Source organism: Vigna angularis, chromosome 9 (assembly GCF_016808095.1).
Source record: "Vigna angularis cultivar LongXiaoDou No.4 chromosome 9, ASM1680809v1, whole genome shotgun sequence".
Classification (NCBI taxonomy): domain Eukaryota; kingdom Viridiplantae; phylum Streptophyta; class Magnoliopsida; order Fabales; family Fabaceae; genus Vigna; species Vigna angularis.
This window is the reverse complement of record NC_068978.1, coordinates 18,032,540-18,046,728: the sequence shown is the minus strand read 5'-3', so window position 1 is coordinate 18,046,728 and position 14,189 is coordinate 18,032,540. Positions and strand designations below refer to the sequence as shown.

At 37.3% G+C, this 14,189-nt stretch overlaps 1 protein-coding gene across 1 annotated transcript; it reads right to left on the bottom strand.

Moving 5' to 3' along the window:
* Window positions 1-10,303: 10,303 nt before the first annotated feature.
* Window positions 10,304-12,566, bottom strand: LOC128193901 (uncharacterized). The gene is made up of 4 exons (XM_052868092.1): window positions 12,021-12,566; window positions 11,505-11,930; window positions 11,359-11,417; window positions 10,304-10,772 (listed from the first exon to the last, which is right to left on the bottom strand). The coding sequence occupies exons 1-4, from the start codon at window positions 12,564-12,566 to the stop codon at window positions 10,304-10,306; spliced, it is 1,500 nt and encodes a 499-aa protein (XP_052724052.1).
* Between the last annotated feature and the right edge of the window lie 1,623 nt (window positions 12,567-14,189).

The window sequence follows — 14,189 nt, the reverse complement described above, 5'->3', positions numbered from 1 at the left end:
TGTTTTGTAGCTTATGTGAGGTTAATAGTGTGTTAGTGTCATGTTGAGTGTTGTGGTAATTTGTTGTGAATAGGAATGATATAAAATGTTTTGGTGTATAATAGTTTGTTTAGGCATGTCTTATCATGTTTTGCTAAATTTAGGTATATTTTAATTATTACAAAGAAAAGCATTGAGTTGGAGAATTATGAAAGCTTTGGAAGTGTGCACTTAGATTTCATTCTTGAATTAAATTTCACTCATTAGGGATTTGAGCAAGTTTGTATAGTGACAACAAAGTGTTCTGGGCTGGTTTGAGAGCCAAGAAGTGTCAAATTCAGAAAATCATAGAGTGAGTTGTCCAATTCTGCACTTGCTAAAGTCTGCATAACTCACACCCAGCCCCCTCTAACCAGGGGCGCCCAGGCGCGAGTTATGCTGGTGTTCTGCTAAGGTCGCGCCCAGCGCCCTCCACCAAGGGGCGCCCGGCGCCAACTCTGCAGGCCAAAACTGACTTGGGCCTAGTGCACAGTAGCAGTCCATTCCCCCTTTTCTAACCCTAAGCCAGGCGCCCATAGCGCCTCACTCTCCCAGCGCGTCTCTCTCTCGCAGCCATCTCTATCACCGCCAATCAAACACCCCACCGCGTCTCTCTCTCAACTTCTCTCTCGCAGCTACTCCCCCTCTCGCCATTATGTTGCTATAACTCCACAAAGCCACCCAAATCAGAACCCTATCAACTTCATCTCTCACACTCACCCATTCTCACCCACTCAATCCACTCTATCACGGTCATCCACGTTCTACATCACTCACTCTGCACACTCACGGCCACACTCTAAAGCCCCAATCGCATAAACCAACTTTGCTTCTCCGAATCAAAAATGGCCTCTGGATCTAGATCCAAGAGGATTAAAACCACAACTGCTAATACTAAAAAGGGGCAAACAAGAAAGCAAAAGCTGCCACCCCCCACTTTTCTTTCCAAGAAACACCAGAATAACTTTGATACGACCCAAAACCGCAGGCTACTTATGGAAAGGGTGGTTGATCAATTACCTCTTGAGGCCCCACAGTTTGTAGAAGACGTTTGGCAGCGGCATTAGAGCATACTCACTATCTTTCCCGAACTGGCTAACATTGCAATCGTTAGGGAATTTTACGCCAATGCTCGCATTTATTCTGATGAGGAAGAGCCCTTCATGAGTTATGTTAGGGGGAGGCAAGTCCCTTTTGACGTTGATACTATCAACTCTTTCCTCAACACTTAGTGGCCAGGGAGCAGTATTTCATGTCAGTATGTCGAAGCCTTTAAGACGGATTTTGCGGGAATTGACTTCCAGGAGGTTGAGCGCACCTTATGTGTTCCAGGGGGCCACTTTCAGCGCAACAGACAAGGACAGCCACCTCACATTAAGGTTCTTTGCTCACCCCTATCTGCAAATACTGGGTGGCATTCATACACGCCAACATATCTCCGTGCTCGCATGTTTCTGACCTCACCACTAGCAGAGCCATCATTCTTTCCTTTATCCTCCAGGGCCAGCCGATTAATATAGGTCAGATCATTGCCCATGAAATCAATGATTGTGCTCAGTCTACAATTTCCAAAGCTCCTCTCGGGCACCCATCATTGATTTCCCATCTTTGTGAGCTTGCTGGGGTCGACACTTCTACTCCACCTTTTGAGAGGACACGCAAAATGATTGATCGATCTTATTACTTGCAATATTGCTTGATCAATGAGGAGGGTCAACCCATTCCTGCCCCCCAGCCTCCTCGGCCCCATAGGCGTAACCATTCGGACCAGCCTGTTCAGCCTCATCCACCTGGCCCACACGATCCTTACACCATGTTTGATATCAGGATGGCCTTGCTTGATGCTAAGTTGGAGGTCGTTAACCGGATTGGTCTGGCTCACACAGACATGATGAGGCATGTGTATGCCTCCTCCCACCCAGGCTTCATGACTCCTGAAGATTATGCTGCTAGAGTAGCTTGGCCTGAGGACCAAGCCCACTCGAGCGAAGGAGGTGGCACATCTTCCGGAGCATAGGCAATGGAGGAGGACGAATCTGATGATGGTAAGGAGGAGGACGAATCTGATGATGGGGAGGAGGAGGATGAGTCTAATGATGATGGGAGCGGAGATAGTGATTCTTGAGGCTGAGGGATCAGACATTACAGACTGTGGAAACTATTTAAATTTCTATCATGCTTTAATTTTAGTTTTTAATTTCTAGTTAATGTTGTTTTAATTTTGAACTTGGCTGAATGAATAATCTGATGAAAATGCTTTGATATCGAGTGTTGCATGTGATTTTGGAAATCTTTTATGCTTGCTCTTTCTTTGTGATATATTGAGAGAATAGGATTGAGATGTGAAGTTAGATTGTGGTTGCTCTCGATTAGGTGAAATTATGCTTGGCTTTTCTTGTGACCAATGTGCATGGCATTGTGTTTGAAAACAAATGTGGAACCCGAAGCAACCTAGTGAGATGTTGTGCCCCATAATTCTTGTTGAACGATATCACTTTAGAAGCACAATTGATTGTGCCTGATTTTCTCTGTGTGAATCATTTGCTTGCATGTTACACATGATCAAGGTCGTCTTGTTATTTCATCTTGTCTAAAGTTTTGAACCCAAAAGCTATTGTAACCATGTGAATCCCATCTGTGAACCTTAAGATCAATGTGAAAATTTTGTGACTCCCTTACCTTGAGTTAAGTTGAGCATTTAATTTTGGTACAGGAAAATGGTTTAAGTTCGGGGTGATTGAGGTTACAAGAGAAAAATGAAAATGAAAATGAAAAGAAAAAGAAGAAAAAGGAACAAGGTCAAGAAAAAGAATCAATAGATGACTAAGTAGAAAAAGAATTGAGAATTGGTTACAATTGTTTGAAGTATAAAAGAGGATTATGTTATCTTGTGCTAATTTGAATGCTCTCTTAACTAAATGTGCTTTGTATGTAGAAAAACCAAAACTCTTTCTTAGCCCAGCCAAAATACAAGCCTTGAAAGTCCTTCTAACGCAAACGTATAGGTGAATGTGTTCATTGTAGTAGAAATGAAAGGTAAAGTTGAATTGTGTGATATTGTGATGATTGAGTGAGATACACACATCCTTATACACCTTTGAAAGTGAGAGAAACAGTTTCTTTGCAGAGGAAAGCTTCCATGTAAGTGAGGAGAACACTTTTGCCATGCTTGTTGGTCCCTCATAGAACCTAGCAAGTGTCTTGTAATTCTTGCATTGTGAGCACCATGGTTGATGTTTTTTATGTCAAAAATTCATTTTCTCAAAAATCAATTTTACCATGATGAGCAAGCATGATTGAATTCTACTCTTCTTGAGTGTTAAATCATTGGAGTTGAATTGTTTGTTTGAGTCATTCCACTCTTTTTGCTTGAGGACAAGCAAAGTTTCAAGTTTGGGGTTGTTGATAACGGTAATTCTTACCATTATCCGTGATGCAATTTTCTTACCAAATCGACTCTCTTGAAGCTTGAAACATGTTTAATCCTCTCTTTTATCTAACTTTGTGAATAATTTTATCTTAGGCTATACATAGGAGTTTTCATCACTAATTCCTCAAGTTGTAGGCAATTTGCGTGCTTTGGAGGAGTATTTTAACTACCAAGAGTGAGAGCTGAGGAAAAGCTACAAAAGCAAGTGTTTTAAAGGAGAATGGAAGATTTCTCGCGCCCGGGAGCCCCAGAAGGGGGGCTGAGCCCCAATTTCTGCACATACCTCGCGCCCGGGCGCCCTAGAAGGGGGGCTGAGCCCTAGTTTTTGCGCATACCTCGCGCCTGGGCGCCCCAGACAGGGGGCTGGGTGCCAGTCTTCACGCAACTCCAGCACAAACCTCACGCCTGGGCGCCCTAGAGGAAAGGGGCTGGGCGCGACTTTTGCTGACATGGAACCCTAGACCTATTTAAGGCTTCCGTGTAATGAGGGTGGTATCTTCTTGGCGGCTAAAGCTCGAAACACAATTCTTGGACCTTTAGGAGCTAGTTTTGAGTAGTGGGAACTCTCCATTCCTCCTCCTTGGGTATCCATCTCTTCCATTTTCTTCCATTGTAAGCTCAAGCTCTCCATAACTATCGAGAGCTAAGTTCATTTTGTTGGGGAATGATGTAACTACGAAACTTTCTTGTAAATGCACTTGTGTTTCATGAATTAAGCTTCTTTCATTTATTGTGAGTGTTTATTTCCTTCTCTTAAAGCTTGTTGTGAGTTGATCAACCATAGCATGAATCTTAGGTTTGCTTGATATTGGGAAGTATTGTGTGAACCTTGAACTGGAATAAATACCTAAAGTAAATTGTGTCTAGGGATAGAGCTTGGCCCTTTAGTTGTCTTAAACCACTATTCTTAATGCAGATGAACTTTTTAGGTTACCAAGGGAATTGAATTTAATGAGTGAGTTTAGACTTTCTCTACCAAGGGATTGGGTTTGAGTAATGTAGCAGGTTGACATGAGCAATTAAATGAAGTAGTAGTAATGTGCATTTGCAAGAGAGTGTAGTAGGTACAATCATTCTCCAACATCTCCATTCCATATTGTATCATATTTAATCAATAAACTTTCAAGTGTTTTTAACTCCAAGAAGTTCAATCTATCACTTATATATGATGTTAAATTTCATTGCACTAAAATCATATTAAGAGGGAACATTGTTTAGTCTAAATTAGGTAGATAAGTATACGATTGTAAAGTGTCATACGAGTTCCTTGGGATACGATATCCGGTCTTACCGGTTTATTACTTAGAACGATTTGGTACGCTTGCCAAAGAGTTAACAGTTGGCAGAGTCCCTTTAGCGTGAGAAGTTACTTTTCTCTATACTCTCACGTACTCTTTCTATCTCTATTATTTCATAGTGTCTCTCTCCCTCCTCTTCTTTTTCTATCATAGGGTGCGTATTTATACACACATTGTAATTTTATGATAATCTTGCCCTTCATTGTGAATTAATTGACAACGAAAAAAATAGGAAAAGAAAATGTCTTGATTCCAAGAAAAAGAAATCAAATAATATTCAAGACATTGATTATAATTATTGTCAGAAAATTTGTTCATTTTTAAAATCATATTTTTCTCTTTAAAAACAACTGACGCTGCAAATTATATTAATATACTATTTTAATTAATGCTTATAATTATTAGCCTAATATTGATTCAAATTATTACCATATTAAACTAATATTTCAAAAATATTGTGTCGTGTATTAAAGTTATTATTTTATCCTTTTACCCACCATTAATTATTATCCTTTTATTTTTGTTTTTTACATTTACTTACCCAGACGAAATTGGGTGTTGACAGCTGCCCCTATTTATTTAGATTTTGCTAGATAACATGAACTTTAGACTTTTTTGTGTTATCATAGTAAAAGCTAAATAAAGATAAAGACAGTAATTTCGTTCGGGTCTAAAGAGATGGAAAAAGATTACCTCGAATCGTACTTGGTAGAGAGTGTAGCAACCTTGTGGATTTTGCTGAAGAGTCGTGACACTTGTGGAAGGTGTGTCAAACCCTATGAACTTCGCAAGAACCTCGTGACCCTGGAGAGGCGCGAAAACCTCGTAAACCTCGAGAGGCGCAAAAAACCTCGTAAACCTCGAGAGGCGCGAAACCCTCGTAAACTTAGAGAGGCGCGAAAATCTCGTAAACCTAGAGAGGCGCAAAAACCTCGTAAACCTGGAGAGGCGCACAAACCTCGTAAACCTAGAGAGGCGCAAAAACCTCGTAAACCTAAAGAGGCGCGAAAACCTCGTAAACCTAGATAGGCACAAAAACCTCGTAAACCTGGAGAGGCAAAAAAAACCTCGTAAACATGGAGAGGCGCAAAAACCTCGTGAACCTCGTAAATTTCCTCGTTAATTTCTTAGAGATGTTGAAATTTCCTAGCATTGCAGTAATGTATATATTTTGAATTGATCCTCTTATAGTTCTGGACTTTCCCCTTTGAATTTATTGACACTTTTTATATAGGCGGGAATTCGCGTGAGACCTTGTTCATCCCTTTCTTTTTTTTTTTAAATTCTGAACTTTTTCACCGATGTACTTGTTGAATCGATTTCCATTGAATTCACGAATTCATGTTGAATGTTGGCGATGCATGGTATGCCATGCTTTTCCTATGATGATTCATGCACCATGCTTAATGCATGAATGTATGGGGGTTAAAATCATGTGAGACCCAAATATTTCAAAGTGTCTCTCTCCCTCCTCCTCTTTTTCTATCACATGGTGCGTATTTATACACACATTGTAATATTATGATAATCTTGCCCTTAATTTTAAATTAATTGACAACAAACAAAATAGGGAAAGAAAATGTCTTGGTTCCAAAAAAAGAAATCAAATAATATTCAAGACATTGATTATAATTATTGTTAGAAAATTTGTTCATTTTTAGAATCATATTTTCCTCTTTAAAAACAATTAATGCAGCAAATTATATTAATATACTATTTTAATTATTGCTTATAATTATTGGCCTAATATTGATTCAAGTTATTATCATATAAACTAATATTTCAAAAATATTGTGTCATGTATTAAAGTTATTATTTTATCTTTTTTACCTACCATTAATTATTATCCTTTTTTTTACCTTTACTTAGCCGGACCAAATTGAGTATTGACACAAATGAATAATTATCATTAAATATCCAAAAATAATAAATAATTTATTGCTTTAATTAATCATTAAAATCTAATTCCCAATTAGTTTAAAATCCCATTAATTTTCTTTTTGAATCAAATTAATTTCTCTTTCAAATTTTAATTTAAATTAATTTGATTGTCCTTTAATTGCTAACTAAATAATAATAAATTTTTTCCCATAATTATAATAATTATTATTATAATTTAATGTTTTTATCTCTCCCTTTACAATTTATATTTTCATTAATTAATGATCATAATTAACTAATTTAATTCCCATTACTTTAATTTTAGAGCCATGATTTATTTTAAATTCTCTTGTCTTGTTCTTGGGTGTTGCTCCCTCCACCACCACCCCTTCTCCTTCCACCTCCCCAACCCTCTACAAATTGTTTTTAATTACAGAAGTAACATTTTTTTTACTTTTAACCCTATTTACTTACTTTATTATGAAACCCTAAATTTCTACCTATTTTTACTCACCCATTTTCACTCATGCAGCCCCACTCCCCACTCTCCCAAGTCTCACTTTCTTTCTTTCCAGATTCCCACTCCTCCAACTCTCATCAGATCCGTTTCTTCTCATCTCCCAACTCTTACTTCTCTTCTTCATATCTGTTTGGTTCTTTTACATATTCATGTCTCCATATCCGTTTGGTTTCGTGGTTCGGTGGTGTGGCTTTTCGTGGTGCGATGATGCGGAGTGTTTGCGGTGCAACGATTCCAAACGATAATATGACTAACATCATAAAAAATAATTTTATTGACATTGATAAAAAATTCTAAATGACATCAATGGAAACATATATTATCAATGTTGGTAAAAAAATGATTGCAAAATAAATCTGGAAATTAACCATAATCGATTGTTAACATTAGAGAAATATTCATTATTGTTAGTAAAATGTGTTAAAGTATTTGTATCTTAATTTCAAAACGATAACGGAATAAAAAAAATGAAAAATGTATACATGAATTAATTAAAAAAATTTAAAAGTTCAAAATTCTTACTATTTAATTATAATTTAAAAGTTTCTAAATTTAAATGATCAAATTCCTCTCTTAAAGTTTTAAATTTTTAATATTTTAATTTTTTATTTAAATGATTATATAAATTGTTTCAACCTTTTTATAAAATTAACTATCCTCCACAATATTTTTTCTGACATATTGCAACATATATTTCTTCCTCATGTATCAACATTTTTTATGTGAGATTGCTTAACTCTTCGTACGTTGGTGTGGGTAAGATAAACAATTAGAAAGTTCAAAAGATACAATAATGGAAAGAAGCATAAAAAACAGAGAGAGACAGAAGAAAATGAAACATAGAAACATGGGTACACCATTAAAATGGTTATGTTGTTTGGGTGATGAGATCGAAGAGAGAAAGAAACAACATAACTGTCAATAAAAAATGTTTGTTGGTTAAGCATAAACCAGACCGTCGCATTCATGTAGGAGATTGAAGTGGATAGAAGTTAAAAAATATTAATCCTAAAAGTAAAATTGTACTGAAGGGTAAAACAAGAATAGAAATGTGGAGGGAGGGATAAAACATGAATGGGGCGGTGGAGGGAGCAACACCCCTTGTTCTTTATTATCATAAATTTTATCTCTACCACTACAAAATATTCACTGCGAGCCACCACGAACGTCGTCGGCTTGCATTCTCCTCCCTATAGCCAGAATGTAACCCTAAGGAGAAAAGAGGGCAGAAAGATTCCCTGATGTTCATCAAGAAAAGGAAAGGGAAAAAGTCCCCCTAGGCACGCGATGTAGGACTCCAATTAGAGTTCCTAGTTCGAGAAAGAACCTGGGCTTTCTTTGGTTTATTCAGATACCAGCTTCTTGGAATAAAAGAATAATTTGCGCTTAGCAAACAACTCATTTGGTCTCTGTTGAAGGATTCAACTTTAAAACTAACCCTATTTCTAATTAACTCCTAAAAATACCCAAAATCCAAATTTTGATTTTTAACTCCAATTAAATGAAACCCTACCTTTATTACGTTATCTGTCATCATAAAGAGAACTTGTTCCCTAAAATATTCCTCTAACTTCACAATTCAAATCTTCCTTTTTATTTAAAGACTAAACCCTTTCTGAAGTCCCTATTTATGTGGGGTTTTCCCAATTAGATCCTTGTCTTATAGGTTTCGCCAATTTGGTCCTTGATATTGAAATTTTGATTGAAATCGACCCCTGCAGTTAAATCCAGTTAACGGGGTTTAGTTTTGGATGCCCTGTGCGGTTGACGTGGCCTTTTTTTGAGATGTGGCTTGAACTGAGTATTATACGTGGCATTTTTTATTTCCAGGGACCTTTTACATGGCATTTTTTAAAACAAACATTTTTAAAATTGGGGTTTTTCCCTTTTAAAAGCTGGAATCACTCATTTTCTAAAACATTGTAAAAATTAGGGTTTGTTGTTGAAGATTGGAAAGCAGATCAAGGTTCAAAAGAGGAAAGTGAGAAAACGCAAGACGCAACAATGTCTACGGGGCATTCGTTTTCATCTTGCAGTTGCAGCGACTGTCGAAAGCAATTTCACTCCGTCAGCTCGCATGGAGATGGAGGTTGGAACAGGAAGGACGCATCACTAATTTGTCGTTGTGGAGAGAAGTCTGTGTTGAGGACTGCAAAAACCAGTAACAATTGAGGCAAACAATTATGGGGTTGTCGTAGGTATAAGGTTGGAAGTGAAAATGTTGGATGCAACTACTTCAGATGGTGCAGTGATTGGGGACTTGACGAAGTGTTAGTTGTGAGGTGTTGAAAGCAAATGATGAGAGGTTGGTGAAGAGTTTTGAAATTGAAAGTGATAAGAAGATAGTTGTTGTGCAGAAAGCCGTGATGGGTCTTGAAAGGTGGACAAAATTTTTGGTTGGGGTTGTTAGTATTGTATGTGTAATGAACATCATTGTACTTGCAATGTTGATGGGAAGGGCATCACAATCTGTTTCTATGTGTAGGTGTAATGAAGGTCAGTTTAATGTATTTTTGTTGAATGTAATGAAGATGTATTAGTTGCAATGTGGTTCTTTTTGGTACTGTAATGAAGATGTATTAGTTGCAGATTGCTGTAACTTTTAATGAAATCAAGATGTTCAATGATTAGTGAAATGAAGATTTGCATTGAACATTATTCTTGATTGTACTTTTAATGATTAATGATTAATGATTAATTTTATTTGTAATGATTAATGAAATCACATGTCACGTAAGCCTATAATGAACCAATGTAACATAGTATCACTACTGATGCAGTTTATTCATGTTTGACATATCTGATGTAGTTTATTGAGGTTTGACATATCACATTTGTAAGAAATAAAACTTTTGAATCAAATCTGCATAAAATGTGCACATCATCGGCCATTGATATCCCATAATAACAACAATAACATATCACATATCCCATAATAACTTTGTCATACAATAATAACATTCATTGTTGATACAAATACCAATATATAGAATACTGAAAGATAAAATATTGTTCATAAAAGAGTGTTGTAATGTATTACATCAAACTTTGATCTATCTATTACATTTGCTTTCATAAAACTTAAAACATTGTTCAACTCTGTTGTGGTTCTTCTCCATGTGCTTTAGCATCAGCCAATGAAGTGGGTTCTTCTCACTATGCCTGCACAACAAGTTCTTGGTTTGTCTTGGGACAACGTGTTCTATTGTGACCTACTTTCCTACACTTGCTACATCTCTTCACCAATCCACCCTTGCTCATTCTGGTGCTTTTTTTCTTCAACTCCCACTGCTCTAACCTCCTTTTCTTCTTAGGACGACTAGGAAACTTTCTTTTTGATGGAGGCATGACATTTGGATATTCGGTTACCTCCCACAGGTTGTTTCCATTAATAGGATAGATAATAGAGGAGTACATTTCTTCATACGTTGAGGTGAGAAAGCATACAGGTATGTAATCCTCTCCATCTAGGTTGAGAAATCTCATTGCTGCCAATGCATGAACACAAGGTATTTCACTAATGCTCCATTTTTTGCAGGAGCATGAATATTCATCTATGTTCACCACAAACTTGTCCCCACTTTGGGACACATGTCTAACTTCAAATAGCTTTTGTACAGACCAACTTTCAACATTAGACAACATTAGTAATTACAATGTTCATACAGCTACTTTATAAATAAAGAAAGAAATCAAGAATATTGTACCTAGGAATCCAATACTTTGACAGCAGTGCCTCCTTTTGTAGTCTACTAAGTATTTTTGGACAAATTGATGACTTAAATGACCTTACCCTTGACCTACTAGTGGCCCATCTTTTCATGATGTAAAGTTTGATTTCCTCCAACATTGTTATTATTGGTTTTGTCCTCGTGTGAACCAAAACACTATTAAACGCTTCTGACATATTATTTACCAAGGTATCACATTGAGCTGTGGTTATGAACCTTGATCTAGACCAAAACCTTCAATATAGATGTATTTCATACAATGAGTCTCTAAAATAATCAGAAAGTATAAAAAAATCTAAAGTCAGACTGCTTGACCCTGGAGGAATAACTATCAAGTGGCGAAACGCGTCTTCGTTGACCTCTCTTATACTTCTCATCTCATTCTCCCATTTCTATGGGTGGGTTGTTGTTGCTGCCCTCCACATAAGCTTCTTAAGATTCTTTCTAGGGAATTTCTTCCTAATATTTGCATATAAATGCCTTACACAAAATCTGTGTGCAACTCCAGAAAGTAGATCTTGTACAGCTGGTAACAGTCCCTGTCAATGAGTAAACAATAAGTTAGATGATATTTATTTGAAGTAGTGGTTATAACAGAAAAGACAAAAAAATATAATGCAATTTACCTTCTGTTGATCTGATATCAGTGTAAGTGAAGAACACAAGTCAGGTCCACCTAGGTCTTCAATGAGTAGCTCCATAAACCATGTCCAAGTCTCATTGTTCTCGACCTCTACTATGGCATATGCGAGTGGCATCATTTGATCATTTGCATCTCGAGCAACAGCAGTTAACAACTCACCACGATGTCTACCTTTCAAAAAGGCTCCATCTAGGCCAATGATTGGCCTGCATGAGTCAAAGTTATCTTTGCATCCCTTGAAGCATGCGTAGAACCTCAAAAATATTGGGTATCCATCATTTTCCTCAACTTTGACCTTGATAGTGGACCATGGGTTTCTAGCTAATAGCTCGTAAGCGTAATCATAAATTCTACTATATTGCATAGTGAAGGACCCTTCCACTTCGTCTGAAGCATAGGCTTTCGCCCTCTAAGCCATATTTTTAGATATTGCTATGTTCCATTTCCTACTTATTTTATCTCTAATGTCAACTCCCTTGACATTAGGATTCTCTCTTACTGTTTTTTCCAATTTCTTACTTAGCCATTTTGCATTGAATACGCCCAACTTGTGCTCCCTACTGCATGTGTGCTTGTCCACCATAGTCCTCAATTGCCATGTATCTACTGCCTCCATGTAACAAAAATAAGCCATCCAAGGACATTCTCCTTTTTCTCCCACACACTTAAGCCTGATTCTTTTCTTATCATTTTTAATAAATTTGAGATTTTTTCCGTTCTCTAGTGCATACGTTTTGATTGCATCCAAGATGTCTTTTTTGTGCCCAAAATATGTTCCCACCTCCCAGTTGAAATCAACCATATTTTTTGGCATAGTGAATGTAATAAAATTTCCATATCCCTCTTCAACATCACTTTCTTCATCACTGATGTCAGGAGAAGTTAACTCCTCAGATTCCCATTCATCATTGAATAAACTGGTATCCCTAATATCATCTTCTTCCAAATCTGACTCAGGAAGAGCACTACCATCAACCTCCATATTACCATAATTGTCACTTTCTCTGAAGTCACACTGGATATTTATCTCTACTAACCCATCCATACTATTTACCTCACCATTATCATCTGATGTACTTCATTCACGGACTTCTACTTCTATGTCCTCCAACTCTTCTACTTCTGTTCTATTACCCTCATCGTCATTTACTATTGTCCTCTCATCATGTGCTTCATCAACTTCCATTGTCTCACCCTCAACATCATTTACTTCTGTCCTCTCATCATGTGCTTCATCAACTACTATTGTCTCCTCAACATCATTTGCTTTTGTACTATGATCATGTGCTTCATGAACTTCTATTGTCTCCTGAACATCATTTGCTTTTGTCCTATCATCATGTGATTCATTATCTTCTATTCTCTTACCCTCAACATCATGTCCTTCATCAACTTCTACTATGTCACCCTCAACATCACCTTCATCATCTTCTATTCTGTCAACCTCACCAACATCAACTTCTATTCTCTCACCCTCACCAACATCAACTTCTATTATATCACCCTCACGAACATGAACTTTCATTTTGTCAACCTCACCAACATCATCTTCTATTATGTTATCCTCACCAGCATCAACTTCTATTCTCTGACCTTGACCAACATCAACTTCTATTCTCTCACCAACCACCTACCTCATCATCTGTGGCCTCACCAAACTGTGAAGTTACACCACCATCATCTTCTTCTGTCCTTTCATCCAACACTGCACACTCACCACCCTCACGCATCTCAGGTGCAACTTCCTCACCTCCTTCATCAACATTATATTCAATCATGTGAATGACTTCAGGTTCAGACACAGTGTGCACAACATATAAATGAACCTGACCATTTAACCTATCTAAATTGACCATATGCATGGCTCCTACATCATCACACAAGGCTTCTAGCTTATCATTCAATATAGGACCACATCCAACAGAAAACCACAAATCCTTAAATCCATCATACCCAAGCCCTTTTACTACACTCACTACAACAAAGTAACTCCACAAGTCAGGGTCAAAATACATAGTATCACTTTCCCCTTCATACTTGAGACACCCTTCGTTCACCAACTTCCCCCCATGGTGAATAACAACCTCTATATCATCCTCCATCACAGACAACACAATAAAGAATATTCTACACCTATAAATAAATGTAAAACGACAAAAAACACCAAATATTAAAACATTCATCAAATGATAATGACAGCAGACAAGGAACTTTAACTATGGGGACATGCGGGACCACAACCGCAATATGCATACAATCTATTTTCGGACAACCCCAACCCCACATTCAAAAAAGCATGGCCAGATATCAACAAAAAGCACCGAATATTAAATTCATATCTATCTATAGTACAAAGACTAACCTTCCATGAAAATCCACACCAACCGCTGCCATACACGTTGAAGGACTTTGCGATTCACGTCCAACCTCCAGATAGCAACCTCCAATGCCCTAATTTACCAAATTCCCTCTCCACTAAGGACTTCGCGTGTGCTTTCGATACACTCCACTTCAGATTTCCTCTTCCCAATTTTTATCCCAATTTCAATGAACCCTAATTTTAAAAATGTTTGTTTTAAAAATTGCCACGTAAAAGGGTCCCTAGAAATAAAAAACCACGTATAATGCTCAGTTCAAGCCACGTCTCAAAAAAAGGCCACGTCAACTG